The following is a 17,984-nucleotide window of genomic DNA, read 5'->3' on the forward strand; positions in this document are numbered from 1 at the left end:
ACTCCTCCCTCGGAGTGTCAGACACCCTGAGCCAATAGGCTGGTCCTGGACTTATTTCCACTTGGCATGATTAACTTATTATTATTATTTAATTATTTATGGTTTTATATTGCTATATTTCTACACTATTCTTGGTTGGTGCGGCTGTAACGAAACCCAATTTCCCTCGGGATCAATAAAGTATGTCTGTCTGTAGATCTAACATATATATAGAGGCTTTGAGGAAAGAGAAGCAGAATAAAGGGTGTAAAGGTAGTAAGGTAGAAGGGCTAAAGTGTGTGAAGAAGCATCAGGAACAAAGGTGATGAACTGAGAGCTTGGATACATACATGGAATTATGATGTAGTGGCCATTACGGAGACTTGGCTGGCACCAGGTCAAGAATGGATTCTCAATATTCCTGGATTTCAGTGCTTTAAAAGGGATGGGGGGGGGGGAGGGGAGGAGGGGTGGCATTACTGGTCAGGGATACTATTACAGCTACAGAAAGGGTGGGTAATGTAGCAGGATCCTCTTTTGAGTCAGTATGGATGGAAGTCAGGAACAGGAAGGGATCAGTTACTCTACTGGGGGTATTCTATAGGCCCCCTGGTAGCAGCAGAGATACCGAGGAGCAGATTGGGAGGCAGATTTTGGAAAGGTGCAAAAATAACAGGGTTGTTATCATGGGTGACTTTAATTTCCCTAATATTGATTGGCACCTGATTAGTTCCAATGGCTTAGATAGGGCAGAGTTTGTTAAGTGTGTCCAGGACAGATTCCTGTCACAGTATGTTGATAGGCCGACTAGGGGAAACGCCATACTGGATCTAGTATTAGGCAACAAACTGGGTCGGATCACAGATCTGTCAGTGGGTGAGCATCTGGGGGACTCCCTGGTATTTAGCATTAAAATGGAAAAGGATAGGATCAGAGAGGACAGGAAAATTTTTGATTGGGGAAGGGCAAATTATGAGGCTATAAGGCTAGAACTTACGGGTCTGAATTCGGATGATGTTTCTGCAGGGAAATGTACAATGGACACGTGGTCGATGTTTAGTGATCTCTTGCAGGATGTTAGGGATAAATTTGTCCCAGTGAGGTAGATAAAGAATGGTAGGATGAAGGAACCATGGGTGACAAGTGAGGTGGAAAATCTAGTCAGGTGGAAGAAGGCAGCATACATGAGGTTTAGGAAGCAAGGATCAGATGGGTCTACTGAGGAATATAGAATAGCAAGAAAGGAGCTTAAGAAGAGGCTGAGAAGAGCAAGAAGGGGGCATGAGAAGGCCTTGGCAAGTAGGGTAAAGGAAAACCCCAAGGCATTCTTCAATTATGTGAAGAACAAAAGGATGACTGGAGTGAAGGTAGGACCGATTGTAGATAAAGTTTGGAAGATGCGTCTGAAAGCTGAAAGTGAACAAGGTCCTCAATGAATACTTCTCTTCGGTATTCACCACTGAGAGGGAACTTGATGACGGTGAGGACAATATGAGTGAGGTTGATGCTCTGGAGCACGTCGATATTAAGGGAGAGGAGGTGTTGGGAGTTGTAAAAATACATTAGGACGGATAAGTCCCCAGGGCCTGATGGAATGTTCCCCAGGCTGCTCCACGATGCAAGGGAAGAGATTGCTGAGCCTCAGGCCAGGATCTTTATGTCCTCGTTGTCCATGGGAATGGTACCAGAGGATTTGAGGGAGGCAAATGTTGTCCCCTTGTTCAAAAAAGGCAGTAAGGATAGTCTGGGAAATTATAGGCCAGTGAGCCTTATGTCTGTGGTGGGAAAGCTGTTGTAAAGGATTCTTAGAGATAGGATCTATGGGCATTTAGAGAATCATGGTCTCATCAGGGACAGTCAGCATGGCTTTGTGAAGGGTAGATCATGCCTAACAATCCTGTTAGAGTTCTTCGAGGAGGTGACCAGGCATGTAGATGAGGGTAGTGCAGTGGATGTGATCTACATGGATTTTAGTAAGGCATTTGACAAGGTTCCACATGGTAGACTTATTTAGAAAGTCAGAAGGCATGGGATCCAGGGAAGTTTGGCCAGGTGGATTCAGAATTGGCTTGCCTGCAGAAGGCAGAGGGTTGTGGTGGAGGGAGTACATTCAGATTGGAGGGTTGTGACTAGTGGTGTCCCACAAGGATCAGTTCTGGGACCTCCACTTTTTGTGATTTTTATTAACAACCTGGATGTAGGGGTAGAAGGGTGGGTTGGCAAGTTTGCAGACGACACTAAGGTTGGTGGTGTTGTGGATAGTGTAGAGGATTGTCAAAGATTGCAGAGAGACATTGATAGGATGCAGAAGTGGGCAGAGAAGTGGCAGATGGAGTTCAACCCGGAGAAGTGTGAGGTGATACACTTTGGAGAGTGTACCAAGGCAGAGCACAAAGTAAATGGCAGGATACTTGGTAGTGTGAAGGAGCAGAGGGATCTGGGGGTACATGTCCACAATCCCTGAAAGTTGTCTCACAGGTAGATAGGGTAGTTAAGAAAGCTTATGGGGTGATAGCTTTGATAAGTCGAGGAATAGAGTTTAAGAGTCGCGATGTAATGATGCAGCTCTATTAAACTCCAGTTAGGCCACACTTGGAGTACTGTGTCCAGTTCTGGTCGACTCACTACAGGAAGGATGTGGAAGCATTGGAAAGGGTACAGAGAAGATTTACCAGGATGCTGCCTGGTTTTGAGAGTATGCATTATGATCAGAGATTAAGGGAGCTAGGGCTTTACTCTCTGGAGAGAAGGAGGATGAGAGGAGACATGATAGAGGTATACAAGATATTAAGAGGAATAGATAGAGTGGACAGCCAGCGCCTCTTTCCCAGGGCATCACTGCTCAATACAAGAGGACATGGCTTTCAGGTAAGGGGTGGGAAGTACAAGGGAGATATTAGAGGAAGGTTTTCCACTCAGAGAGTGGTTGGTGCATGCAATGCACTGCCTGAGTCAGTGGTGGAGGCAGATACACTAGTGAAATTTCAGAGACTACTAGACAGGTATATGGAGGAATTTAAGATGAGGGGTTATATGGGAAGTAGGGTTTAAGGGTCAGCACAACATTGTGGGCCAAAGGACCTTTTCTGTACTGTACTATTCTATGTTCTATGTTCAACTTCCTTCCTAACACCCTGTAGTCTTTTTTCAGGACCTCTTCCCTTTTCCTACCTATGTCTTTGGTACCTATGTCTCTGGCACGTGTCCACAATATCCTGAAATGGGAGGGTGAGCAACCAGAGGTTGTGGTACATATTGGACATAGGTTGGAAAAGGGAGAAGGTCCTGGAAACAGAATACAGGGAGTTAGGACGGAAGCTAAGAAGCAGGACCTCAAGGGTAGTTATCATAGGATTGCTGCCTGGGCCGCCCGAGTGAGTATAGGAATAGAATGAGGTGGCAGATAAATCCATGGCTGATGGATTGGAGCAGGGGGCAGGGATTCAGATTTCTAGATCATTGGGACCTCTTCTGGGACAGGTGTGACCTGTACAAAAAGGACAGGTTGCACTTGAATCCAAGGGGGACCAATACCCTAGTGAGGAGGTTTGCTAATACTACTGGGGAGGGTTTAAACTAGATTTACAGGGGATAGGAACTGAAGTGAAGAGGCAGTTGCTGAACAAGTAGAGACAGTTTATAGGGAGTTTGTGAGGAAGGATAGGCAGATAATAGATCAAAGATCCACTCAGCTAGATGATTTGAGATGTGTCTACTTTAATGTTAGGAGTAACATAAACAAGCTGGATGAACTTAGAGCATGGATCAATACATGGAATTATGACGTTGTGGCTATTATAGAGACTTGGATGGCTCAGGGACAGGAATGGTTACTTCAAGTGCTGAGTTTTAGATGTTTCAAAAAGGACAGGGAGGGAGGCAAAAGAGGTGGGAGTGTGGCATTGCTAATCAGGGATAGTACCACAGCTGCAGAAGAGGATGAAATCATGGAGGGATTATCTACTGAGTCAATGTGGGTGGAAGACAGAAGCAGGAAGGGGGCAATAACTCTACTAGGTGTTATTTTTTTAATCAACCTCCCAATCGTAACAGGAACATTGAGGAGCAGATAGGAAGACAGACTCAGGAACAGTGGAATAACAATACAATTCTTGTGATGGTTGATTTTAACTTTCCTAATATTGACTGGCATCTCCTTACAGCAAGGGGTTTAGATGGAGTGGAGGTTGTTAGGTGTGTTCAGGAAGGTTTCCTGACACAATATGTAGATAAACTAACTACAGGAGAGGCTGTACTTGATGTGGTATTGGGAAATTAACCTGCTCAGGTGTCAGATCTCTTGGTGGGAGAGCATTTTGGAGGTAGTGATCACAACTCTATCTCCTTTACCATAGCTAAGCTTCTTTGCATCATCTATAGGGACAGGAGAAGTACCAGAGGATTGGAGGGTTGCAAATGTTGTTCCCTTGTTCAAGAAAGGTAGTTGAGTTAACCCAGGAAATTATAGACTAGTGAGTCTTACGTCAGTGGTGGGCAATTTGTTGGGGAAGATGCTGAGAGGCAGGATTTATGAGCATTTGGAGAGACATAATCTGATTAGGGATAGTCAGCATAGCTTTGTCAAGGGCAGGTCATGCCTTATGAACCTCATTGAATTCTTTGAGGATGTAACGACACATTCATGAAGCTAGAGCTGTGGATGTAGTGTATATGGATTTCAGTAAGACATTTGATAAGGTTCTCCATGCAGTGCTCATTCAGAAGATAAGGCAGTATGGGATCCAAGGAGAGCTTGCTTTGTGGTTTCAGAATTGACTTGCCTACAGAAGGCAAAATGTGGTTGTAGATGGTTCATATTCTGCATGGATGTCAGTGACCAGTGGTGTTCGGTAGGCATCTGTCCTGGGACCCCTCTCTTTGTGATTTTAATAAATGATCTGGATGAGGTAGAAGGGTGGATTAGTAGGTTTGCTGATAATATAAAGGTTGGGGGTGTTGTGGATAGTGTGGAAGGTTGTCAGAGGTTACAGTGGGATGGCGATAGGATGCAGAACTGGGCTGAGAAGTGGCAGATGGAGTTCAACCCAAATAAACCTGAAGTGGTTCATTTTGGTAGGTCAAATTTGAAGACAGAATATAGTATTAGTGGTCGACTCTTGGAGAATCAGAAAGATCATGGGGTCCGTGTCCATAGGACACTCAAAGCTGCTCTGCAAGTTGACAGTTTTGTTAAGAAGTCTTATGGTGTCTTGGTGTTCATCAACCATGGGATTGAGTTCAAATGCCGAGAGGTAATATTACAGCTATACAAGACCTTAATTAGACCCCACTTGGAGTACTGTGTTCAGTTCTGGTCACTGCATTACAGGAAAGATGCGAAAGAGTGCAGAGAAGTGTAACCCCCGGGTCGCCTCAGACTCGCTCAGCTCGTTCCCGTCTAGGGGGAGCAGCCTTCGGCCCCACCAAACTGGGTAATCAGCTGGTGTGGATGCTGTGTGATGTCCCCGCATCGCCCAAAAACAGACAGTACACCGTATGCGATTAAATGAGTACAATTTATAAAGGTTACTATAACTAAGTGATTAATAATGATACTGTATATATGAAGAGAAAAAATAAAGAAAAGGCGCCAAACTGATCAAAGTCCAAACCACTTCGTGCACAACCGTTGGAGCTCAATTACTGAAGTCTTCTGGCCACCATTCGATCCCCTCAGAACTCCTCGACTCGCGGCTCAGGACCCTCCGAAGTGGTCAACCAAGCACTTCTAGCTTCATCCCCCCTCCTCGGAGTACCTCCGGGCCTCAGACCCCCGCTTGGGGTCCGTTCCTCGCCCAGCTTACAGCATTGCGTCCTCTCTCTCAACCCCCTCGCGCCCATCTCTCCAAAAGCCTGTCAACAAAAGCTTACAGACTCAGAAGAAAAACCATTAATCCCCATTTGGTTTACAAAGGAATACAATTCTCCCAGCACTCTCTTGCAACAAAGAAACATTCCTGCTAGTTAACAAAACAAAGCCCTTTTGATTACATACACAGTAACAAAGAAAAAGAAGAAACTCTTTACACAAGGATGTTGCCTGGATTGGAGAGCATGCCTTATGAGAATAGGTTGAATGAACTTGGCCTTTTCTCCTTGAAGTGACGGAGGATGAGAGATGACCTGATAGAGGTGTATAAGATAATGAGAGGCATTGATCGTGTAGATAGTCAGAGGTTTTATCCCCCAAAGCTGAAATGGCTAACACAAGGGGGCATTGTTTTAAGGTGCTTGGAAATAGGTACCGAGGGGTTGTCAGGGTTAATAGACAATAGACAATAGGTGCAGGAGTAGGTCATTCGGCCCTTCGAGCCAGTACCGCCATTCAATGTGATCATGGCTGATCATCCACAATCAGTACCCCAATCCTGCCTTTTCCCCCATATCCCTTGACTTGCTATCTTTAAGAGCTCTATTTAACTCTTTCTTGAAATCATCCAGAGAATTGGCCTCCACTGCCTTCTGAGGCAGAGCATTCCATAAATCTACAACTCTCTGGGTGAAATTCAGATAGTAATCTGCCTTCCTGTTCTTGTCACCAAAGTGGATAACCTCACATTTATCCACATTAAACTGCATCTGCCATACATCTGCCCACTCACCCAATCTGTCCAGGTCACCCTGCATTCTCCTAACATCCTCCTCATATTTCACACTGCAAATCCAAAGTTTTCCAAACAGAGAATGGTGGGTGTGTGAAATGGGCTTCCGGCAGTGGTGGTGGAGGCGGATACGATAGGGTCTTTTAAGGGTCTTTCAGATAGGTACATGGAGCTTAGAGAATTAGAGGGCTGTGCGGTAGGGAAATTCTAGGCAGTTTCTAGAGTAGGTTATATGGCCAGCACAACATTGTGGGCCAATGTCCTGTAGATTTTGATTTTCTATGTTCTAATATCATATCACCGGCATACTGTATGTTGTGAAATTTGGTGTTTCGTTGCAGCAGTACAGTGCAATACATAAAAACTATAAAGTAGAATATTTATGTACAAATTAAATTAAATAAACAGTGCAAAAAGCAAGCAAAACAAAAGGATTTAGTGTACATGGGTTCATTGTCTGTTCAGAAATCTGATGGCTGTGGGGAAGAAGCTGTTGCTGAATCACTGAGTGTGCGCCTTCAGGCTCCCGTACCTCCTTCCTGATGGCTGTGGGGAAGAAGCTGTTGCTGAATCACTGAGTGTGCGCCTTCAGGCTCCCGTACCTGCTTCCTGATGGCTGTGGGGAAGAAGCTGTTGCTGAATCATTGAGTGTGCGCCTTCAGGCTCCCGTACCTGCTTCCTGATGGCTGTGGGGAAGAAGCTGTTGCTAAATCGCTGAGTGTGCGCCTTCAGGCTCCCGTACCTCCTTCCTGATGGCTGTGGGGAAGAAGCTGTTGCTGAATCACTGAGTGTGCGCCTTCAGGCTCCCGTACCTGCTTCCTGATGGCTGTGGGGAAGAAGCTGTTGCTGAATCACTGAGTGTGTGTCTTCAGGCTCCCGTACCTGCTTCCTGATGGCTGTGGGGAAGAAGCTGTTGCTGAATCACTGAGTGTGTGTCTTCAGGCTCCCGTACCTCCTTCCTGATGGCTGTGGGGAAGAAGCTGTTGCTGAATCACTGAGTGTGTGTCTTCAGGCTCCCGTACCTCCTTCCTGATGGCTGTGGGGAAGAAGCTGTTGCTGAATCACTGAGTGTGTGTCTTCAGGCTCCCGTACCTCCTTCCTGATGGCTGTGGGGAAGAAGCTGTTGCTGAATCACTGAGTGTGTGTCTTCAGGCTCCCGTACCTCCTTCCTGATGGCTGTGGGGAAGAAGCTGTTGCTGAATCACTGAGTGTGCGCCTTCAGGCTCCCGTACCTGCTTCCTGATGGCTGTGGGGAAGAAGCTGTTGCTGAATCACTGAGTGTGTGTCTTCAGGCTCCCGTACCTCCTTCCTGATGGCAGAGGGGAAGAAGCTGTTGCTGAATCACTGAGTGTGTGTCTTCAGGCTCCCGTACCTCCTTCCTGATGGCTGTGGGGAAGAAGCTGTTGCTGAATCACTGAGTGTGCGCCTTCAGGCTCCCGTACCTCCTTCCTGATGGCTGTGGGGAAGAAGCTGTTGCTGAATCACTGAGTGTGCGCCTTCAGGCTCCCGTACTTCCTTCCTGATGGCAGCAATGAGAAGAGGGCAAGTCCTTGCTTCGTATTGACAGATGTCGCCTTTTTGAGGCATCACCTTTTGAAGCTGTCCTCGATGCCGGGCAGGCTAGTGCCCACGATGGAGCTGGCTGAGTTTACAACTTTCTGCAGCTTTTTCCAATTCTGTGCAATGGCCCCTCCATACAAAACAGTGATGCAACTAGTTAGAATGCTCTCCATGGTACATGTGCGGAAATTTTGCTCAATCTCAATGAAACAACTTAGCGCCATAACTGGATTGAAACAGTTACAGCCAGCACCATCAGTTGAGAGAGTTATGGCCCTCCAAGACTGCCCACTTCTTAACTCTGTCCCTGCCTCATCTCAGCAGCCTCTGATGTTCTGATGCACTCACATTTAGCTACTTTCTTTTAGCATTTGTGAATGATCTTATCTATAGCAATGTTGCATGAGTCACATCAAATCCAGTTCACCTACCACTCCTGCACAAGCTGGACTGCACGGTTGCTCTGTCTTCAGCAGCCAACACTCTAAACTTTTAAATCTCCTGTCCAAAACTTTGCCTTCCTTTTTCTCCTTAAAATCACCCTAATAATGGTTTACATGATTCGATAACGATCTTGTGAAGAACTTTGGGGCAGCATGGTAATGTAGTTAGTGCAATGCTTTAGAGTGCCAGTGATTCCAAGTGTCATTTGTACATTCTTCCATTACCACAGGATATCCTCTGGGTGCCGGATCCAGTTACCTCCCACATTCCATAAACGGACAGGTTAGAATAGGTAAGTTGTGAGCATGCTATGTTGGCACCAGAAACACTTGCGGGTTGCCCCCAGCACATCCATAGACAGTGTTGATCATTGATGTACAAGGATGTATACACTCAGTAGCCACTTTGTTAGATACCTCCTTGATGCACTATCAATTACTCCAAAAGACTGGAAGTAGAGTAAATACTGAAAGGCTTTTATTAACAGTAAAATGGATCCACATCCATGTTGTACGTCTGTCCTGGACTGTGGGAGGAGCAGTAACACAATCGCCTTTATTCAGGGGTCAGTGGGAGGAGCCACAAGAGCAGTCAGCAGAGGGGCATGTCCAGGCATGTCCAGATACATAACCCAGTTACAACCTATATACTTGGCTTACCACACTCCTGTACCTATTAAAGTGGCCACTGAGCACATGCTCATGGACTTCTGCTGCTGCAGCTCATTGACTACATGTGTTGTGCATTCAGAGATGCCCTTCTGCATAGCACTGTTGTAACAGATGGTTATTTGATTTACCCGGGAGATCAGCAGTTTCTGAGATCCTCAAACCACCCCGTCTGGCACCAACAACAATCATTACATGTTCAAGATCACATTTCATCCCCGTTCTGATGTTTAGTCTGAACAACTGAACCTCTTGACCATGTCTGCATGCCTTTGTGCATTAAATTGCTGTCACATCATTGGCTGATAATGTAATTGCATTAATGAGGTGTACAGCGGCCACTGTGTGTATATCTCACTTTGCCCTTTGACAATCCTCTCCACAATCTACAACTCCACCAATATTCATATCCTCTGCAAACTTACTAATCATTTTCATAAACAACAAAAAACCCAATTGAGCATTTGGTAGCTTTGGGCCCGTACGCAATGGAATTTAGAAGAATATGGAGGGGGGGGGGGGAATCTCATTGAAATTTACCAAATGTTGAAAGAACTAGAAAAGGTGGATATGGAGAGGATGCTTCATATGGTGAGGGGTATCCAGAACTAGAGGGCACAGACTCAAAACTGAGGGGCCACCCTTTAGAACAGAAGTAAAGGGAAATTGTTTCAGTCAAAGAATGGTGAATCTGTGGAATACTCTGCCACAGACTGCGGTGGAGACAAAGTCCGTAGGTATATTTAAAGCAGAAGTTGATCGTTTCCTGATTGGTCAGGGCAACAAAGGATATGGTGAGAAGGCAGGTGTATGGAGTTGAGTGGGATCTGGGATCAGCCATGATGGAATGGCAGAGCAGATTTGATGGACTGAATGGCCTAATTCTGCTCCTATGGCTTATGGTTTTATGATCTAATCAGCCAATCACATGACAGCAACCTCATGATTGGCTGATTAAATATTTGCATTAACAGGCAGATTTACAGACATACCTAATAAAGTGGCCACTGAGTGGATGTGAGAAATAAAGCTCATCTTTAACCACAGTATAAATCCCAGTAACATAATAGACAGGGTAAGGGCATTGGACACAGCCAACAGGAGGGGTTATACTGAATGACTAAACAGGGTTTCTAAATGGCCAAACAGCAGTCAAGATCTTGTTTAGTTAACATCACACCTACCTGTCGGGGGTGCTTCGTTTGCCACTTTCATTGACTTCCAGCAGGATTTCCGAGGAGTCGACTGGCAAGCTGTTATTGCTGTTTAGAAGCAGTTGTTCATTTTGGGCCAAGTACTGAGCTGGAGTTTGCTTCGCAAGCCTAGCACAGTGGAAGAGTTCTCGTTGTAACAGTGGTAGATTAGCCTGCAATTAAACCAAGTTCAAACAAATGAAACCTCAGGCTTTTCAAGATACTGCAATTCAGCCTGCTTCTTTTGATGGCCAAGCAGATATGGCCTGAAACTGAACAGAGCCGGATTCTACTGAGGGGAAAATTAAATTGCTAAGTACAAATGCACAGAAGCAAAATGCTTCTGTAATTCCATGTGGGACAGCTCAGTTAGCACCAAATGCTTTACAGTGCCAGTTGTAAGATTGGGGTAGATTCCTGCCACTGTAAGAAGTCTGTACCTTTCCTGGTAACTGCACAGAAACCTCCACATGCTCCAGTTCCCTCCAAAAGATCTAAGGCTAGGGTTAGTGAGTCGTAGCATGGTGACTCTTGCAGGCTGCCCCAGCTCAAACCTTGCTGATTTGATCTGACGCAAACGATATGTAACACTTACCCAACAGGCTGGTATATGTCTAGGGGAAAAGGAGATCCAGCCACTCACCAACCCCACCTCCCGTACATGCAGGTGTTGTGGGAATCAAGTTAATGCCGCGTTGCACACACAATATCAAAATCACACCAGATACCGTTTTAGAATATACTTTAAAGATTTTACTAGAACTAAATGGGTACTAACAATACAGTATATATGAAGGAAAAGAAAATAAAGTAAAAGGCGCCAGCTTATCAGAATTCAGTCAGTTTAGTGCACATCGTTGGAGCTCAACCATCGAACCACTTGACCCCTCGTCGCTTGCCTCCAACCTCCATGTCCTTGCACCTGGGACCACCCTCGTGGTCGACCGAGCAGTGCAGCACACGTCCACCTTCTTCGGCGTCTTCTTCCCGACTCCCGAAAAGACCACAAAAAAAACCCCTCCCAAACCCACAAGTGTTACGTATCCCGTAACTGGATCACTTACCAGCAAAGATAGAGAGGTCCGTTGAAGTCTGATGGCACTATTTTCAAATGTTTTTATTTATAAAGGGGCACAAAAGTAAGGTTAATACAAACATTCAGATAATGCACGTCGTCAATACTCAATCTAAAGCGCGGGTATAGTAATAATCATCATTAAGCAATGAGCTCTACTGTTGTCTAGGGGATAATATATTGTCCGTTGGAAATATAAAAGTCACTCAGAAGTCTGCAGGCTTCAGCCTTTTGGGAATCGCTGGGCTTCATGTGTTGTGACAGAGAGAAAGAGAGATTGGTGAGAAAAGGAAGACATGCCTGGGTCTTTATGAAGCACTCCGTTGAATCAGGGGAGCATTGGTTCCCCGTTGTTAGTTCGAAGTCCTTTTCGGTGTTATCAGCCACCTGCTCCCCAGGCAAAGGAGAAACGGAACGCACGTGGCTTTCTTCAAAATGGCTTCCCGCTACGCCGGGATCGCTGTCGTGTCTTCTTGGTGCGTCTGAAGGGGCTGTCCCCCCCAGACCACCCTTTATACTTCCTCACGGGGTCGCAGGTGTCAATCAGGTTGGGATGATGCAATCTCTCTCTCAACCAGCCCACTTTGCCCGAGGGCTTTACACGTGGTCTCCATGAGACAATAGTCAATGTCGCCTTATTTTGCATCCCGGTGGAACGCGGTATTCGGCACGTCGCTCTCTCTCCCACTTCCTGGGTCTACTGACCCCCCTTCAACTAGTGCTCTTGCGATTCTCACAAAGGAGGGGGCTGGGATCATAACACAAGACAAAATAACAATTCTCCATTGGTTAACAAATGAATATAATCCCCGTTATCAGCAATTCTAAAGCTAAACAACTGAGAGAGAAAATCATAACAAAGAAGCATTCCTAAAAATTTTTGATTAACATACGCAGTACATTGTATATTCAACCCCCACCAGCAAATGTCATGCCCTCATGACATTATCAGAGTTCCCCAAAGCTTCTTACAACACACAAAATCCAACCCAGGTGCAGAAAGCAGAGACATAACTGCCCAGGGCGGTAGAAATCACACTTGGTTGTCCTGGAACCACATATGTCAACTGCTCCAGGGGACGCCTACTTCTCTGAGATCTCCATACCCCTTCTGCCTACCCTTTCGCCTCAGACACCGCGGGGGATACTCCTGTTGGATCCCCACCCTCCCCCTCACTGGGATCCCTCTTCACCTGCGAACCCTCTGCCGCAGACACCCCAGGTCCAGAGGTCCCGCACTCTGCAAGTGCGACAGTACAACCACTGACGCTGGCAGGGTCTTCCTCCTGATGCAACAACTGCATTTCCTACAGTATTCTTCAACCTCCCCTCTCATCTGGGGCCAGTAGAACTGGACTTTGCGTAATCCATAGGTCTTTTCCACCCTCAAGTGTCCGGAATCATCATGCAAGGCCTGGAGTACAGTCTGCCGATACTTCTCCGGCAGGACCAATTGCCAATGCCGGGGTTGGTCCAGAGGCACCGTGACCCAGTACAAGATTTGTACCGGGTACACTTCCCCCAGACTTAGTTCCAGCAACTGTTTAGTCTGCAGTGTGGTCAGGTCACAGTAAGCTAAGGGTAGGACATCATCCAAAGCCCCCAAAGGGTCCACGGCTCGCTCCAGCCTTCCTCTTTCCTTGGCCTTCACGGTGATAGCAAACTGACACATAGCCTTCACTCCAGGGGCACGGACACTCTCCCACTCCTCGTCCTTCTCCAGAGACCCACAGAATATCTGACTCATCCTCACGCTAGCCACGTCAAGCGCCGCAATCCCGTAAGTATTCCCTCCATCCGAAATATGTACTCGGAGTGTTTTCTCCATCTTCCTTGTTCCAGGTGTTGAAACTCTGCTAAAAGCAGCCAGGGATTCCCCAACAATCCAAACACTCCCTCCAAAACTTCTATACACTCCCCCACTGAAGCCCCAAGCTTTTCAGCTTTCAACTCCCGGACTGTTTTGGCTGCTGAACCCCTCAAACTTCCCACCAATCACCGCCTTTTCTCCTCCTCCGAGCCTGGCCACTCCTCTAACATCAAAGACGTATGCTCGATCCAGGTCTCATAGTCCACCCCCCCGTCCGGAGTAGGCCTGGCTCCTGAGAACACCCCCAGCTTCAGCCGTGGCCTCTCGGCCACTCCCACCAGGGAGTTAAGTGCGGCTGCCATCTCCAAGGCTTCTACCGCCCCTGGGGGACGGGGCCTAGTCACGCCTTCCTCTCCGACCCCGCTTTACTGGTAATGGGCTCCTCTCTGTGGGCCACCTCTAGCTCTACATCCACCTCCAGTGTCACGTCAGCCTCATCCTCAGAGAGGGTGTGGAGCCCCCACGGCCCCGCCTCCCCCAGAACACTGACCGTCGCCGGCAGTCCCAATGTCCTGACGTCAGCACTCGTACGAACCAACACCCAGCTAGACTCCACCTCTTTACCACACCATCTAGCTACAAATTCTACCTGTCCCATCCTTTTACCAAACTCAACCCCTGCACTAACGCATCTCCCGAAACTCGAAAATCCACTCCACTCACTACACAGGCATACTGCACCGGTACATCTTCCAAATCACACCAGTTAACAATCTTATCTCTGTCCATCTCCACACTACTGCCTGCGCGATTCCACAACCCTTGACAATTCAATCCGGGACGAGCACCCCACAAATGTAACACTTACCCAACAGGCTGGTATATGTCTAGGGGAAAAGGAGATCCAGCCACTCACCAACTCCACCTCCCGTACACGCAGGTGTTGTGGGAATCAAGTTTATGCCACGGCGCACACACACAATATCAAAATCACACCAGATACCGTTATGGAATATACATTCGACCTCTCGTCACTCTCCTCCGACCTCCATGTCCTTGCACCTGGGACCACCCTCGTGGTCGACCGAGCAGTGCAGCACACGTCCACCTTCTTCGGCCTCTTCTTCCCAACTCCCAGAAAAGACCACAAAAAAACCCCCTCCCATACCCACAAGACAAAATAACAATTCCTCACTGGTTAACAAATGAATACAATCCCGTTATCAGCAGTTCTAAAGCTAAACAACTGCGAGAGAAAGCACTTATCATAACAAAGAAGCCATTTTGATTAACATACACAGTACATTGTACAGATACATTTCATCGTATGTTTCGATGTACATGTGACAAATAAAGCTCATCTTTATGTCTTTAAAATTGGTGTTGATAACAAGTTGCTGTCAGGAGGCCCAGGACATACAAACATGTGAACATATTTCACATTAAGTTCATGTTGAAGTCAGAACTTCTTTCAAGAGGGTGAACCCTGGCAAGGTGTCAGGCATTGATGGGGTACATGGTAAGCATTGAAAACCTGTGTTAACCAACTGGCGGGAATGTTCCAGGACATCTCTGCAGTTGGAGGTTCACCCCGCTTCAAAATGATACCATCTCAAGAAGAGCGGGGTAAGCTGCCTCAACTTCTATTGCCCACTTGCACTCGCATCTACTGTGATGTGGTCATGGCCAGAATTAACTCCAGCCTAAGCAAGGACCTGGACCCACTGCAATCTGCCTATTGCCACAGTAGGTCTACAGCAGATGCAATCTCACTGGCTCACCACCCAGCCTTGGATCACCTGGACAACAGAATTCCTACAATCATACCCTCGGCTCTAATCAAAAAGCTCAAAAACCTGGGTCTCTGTACCTCCTTCTGCAACTGGATCCTTGACTTGCTCACTGGGAGACCACAGTCAGTGTGGATTGAAAATAACATCTCCACCTCAATGACAAATAATACTGTTGCACCTCAAGGACGTGTGCTTAGACCATCGTTCTACTCTCTCTGAACCCACAACTTAAACACCATCTCTAAATTTGCTGATGACACATCTATTATTGGCAGAATTTCAGGTAGTGATGAGGAGGTGTACAGGAGTGAGATAGATCAGCTGGTTGAGTGGTGTTGCAACAACAACCTTGCACACATCATCAGTAGGCCCAAGGAATTGACTGTGGATTTCAGGAAGGGGAAGTCAAGGGAACACACACTGACCCTCACTGAGAGATCAGCAGTGGAAAGGGTGAACTGTTTGAAGTTATTAGGTGTCAACATCTCTGAAGATCTATCCTGCATCCAAAATATTGATGCAAAGTCTAATGAAGGGTCTCGGCCCAAAATATCCACTGTACTCTTTTGCATAGATGGTGCCCGGCTTGCTGAGTTCCTCCACTATTTTGTTTGTGTTACTCAGATTTACAGCATCTGCAGATGTTCTCATTTGTGATTGGACTAATTTCAGCTAATTTGCTTGGAGTAGTTAAACTTCTAAACAAACTGTATGACTTTAAATCCAAAGCACTCAGCAAAACTGGCACCCATTTCTCATTGGTTGTTTCATTTGTTTCAAAATACAGTTCAATTTGCTCAGTATGCATATTTCTTATCTCTTGTGCAATCAACAACGCCTATCTTTCCAATGCAGCCTGCCATTTCTGTTCTTTGTATTTATTATTATTATCACCGGTAATCGCTGTTTATGAACCCCTGAGTTTCTACCTATTTTTTACCCAAACACCTTACTCTTCCCTTTGCAAAGAAACCAATGTGTTGCACTTTTTAAAACTCAGAAGTCTCACTGTGCTTTTTTTTATTCGAATGTCTCGCTGCACTTTATTTTAATTCAAATGTCTTGCTGTGCTTCAACAGGTAGAAAGCCGACTCAGGTTCGTGTAAAACTTCCTCATCGGCTCTGTTATGTTTTGTAACTCCAAAACATAAAAGCAATTGAAAGAAAAAGACAGGAGCTAAGGAGAATGTATACATTTTGTATTTACTTTTAGCACAGCATCCAAATATGATGTGGTGCTGTGATAATGTCACTCACATACAGTACTTTTACATACAACCTGTAATGTATTATGTAAACAAAAAAGAATACTTAATCAAATAATATATTAACAATATTACTCAAATATTAATGAGATATTAAATACACAATATAAAAACGGATGCTGATTCTGATTCACATTTGACCTACCAAGGTGCAATACTTCACATTGACAACTCTTGATAACTATTCCACCAGATTATACCAAGAATCAGGACCACAAAGAAATCATAAAATGAGGCAGCTATCTTAGTGATGCACCCTACCTTCAGGAAAGGAATGACAAAAGGCCTCAATGGGAAGTTGGTTGCCTCCTGAAGCTTTGAGTGAAATTCCTCTATAGTTCGGGTAGAATTCTGCAAAATATAAAAATAAGTTATTTTCAATTCCAAATCACCAAGACCTGATGTACATCTAATATACAATATTGATAATTCAGCTTTCTCCAATGAACACACAAATACAGCCTCGTCATCAGAAGTCACCCTGACCTGATAAGATGAACATCAACAGAAATCAACCCAGCAAAGGAACAGACCTTTTGGGTCTCAATGTCTGCTCACAATGTAAAACGTAGGGGTTAGCGGAATGCTTTATGGCATCAGTGAGCTGTGTTCATTTCCCACTACTGTCTGTAAGTTGCTTCTACATTCTCCCCGTGACCACATGCGTTTCCTCCCACATACAGGTTAGGGTTAATAAGTTGTGGGCATGCTAATATTGGTGCCAGAAACATGGTGGTGCTTGCAGGCTGCCCCAGCACCTCCTGTTGCTCATTAATTCTAATGATGCATTTCATTGTATGTTTCAATATATATGTGACAAATAAAGCTTATCTCTTTAAGCTGAAAGTTATTTTCCAACATGCTGTAAAATGTTATGAGGCTGAAATCTATGAATCACACACCAATTTCTCAACAGTGCATATAACCTGCTGATCCATACAAAGCTAGGCCAATTTACCTGCACCTGGATAACATCCCAGACATTTTTGTATTTAAGATTTTGAATTTAAGTTTCAGCCCAAGCTCCTCAATGTACTCTAACAACTTAGGTGTGAAAGTGGGAGGTATGACAGGACTATAAGACCATAAGATATAGGAGCAGAATTAGGCCACTTGGCCCATTGTGTTTATTCCATCATTTTATCATGGCTGAACTATTTTCCTGCTCAGCCCTAATTTCTCGCTTTAGAACACAGAACATAGAAATCTACAGAACATTACAGGCCCACAATATTGTGCTGGCCATGTAACCTACTCTAGAAACTGGCTAGAATTTCCCTACCGCACAGCCCTCTATTTTTCTATGCTTCATGTAAGAGTCTGTCTAAGAGTCTCCTATTGCATCCACGTTTACCAGCATCACTGGCAGTGCATTCCATGCACCCACCACTCCTGACATCCCCCTTGTATCTACTTCCAAGCACCTTAAAACTCTGCCCTCTCATGTTAGCCATTTCAACCCTGGGGAAAAAGCCTCTGACCATCCACATGATCAATGCCTCTCATCATCTTATACACCTCCATCAGGTCACCTCTCATCCTCCATCGCTCCAAGGAGAAAAGTCCAAGTTCACTCAACCTATTCTCATAAGGTA

General features: G+C 45.6%; 1 protein-coding gene across 5 annotated transcripts in view; it reads right to left on the minus strand.

Annotated features, from left to right (window-relative positions):
* cbfa2t3 (CBFA2/RUNX1 partner transcriptional co-repressor 3) overlaps positions 1-17,984 on the minus strand; it is a 163,262-nt gene that overhangs the window by 61,157 nt on the left and 84,121 nt on the right. For all 5 annotated transcript variants that reach the window (XM_059993379.1, XM_059993382.1, XM_059993378.1 and 2 more), the window contains 2 exons: positions 16,651-16,740; positions 10,438-10,619 (listed from right to left, as the gene is read on the minus strand). In XM_059993379.1, coding sequence (XP_059849362.1) covers positions 10,438-10,619; positions 16,651-16,740 — 272 coding nt within the window. The remainder of the gene's footprint in view (positions 1-10,437; positions 10,620-16,650; positions 16,741-17,984) is intronic.

This window comes from Hypanus sabinus, chromosome 17 (genome assembly GCF_030144855.1).
Source record: "Hypanus sabinus isolate sHypSab1 chromosome 17, sHypSab1.hap1, whole genome shotgun sequence".
Taxonomy (NCBI): domain Eukaryota; kingdom Metazoa; phylum Chordata; class Chondrichthyes; order Myliobatiformes; family Dasyatidae; genus Hypanus; species Hypanus sabinus.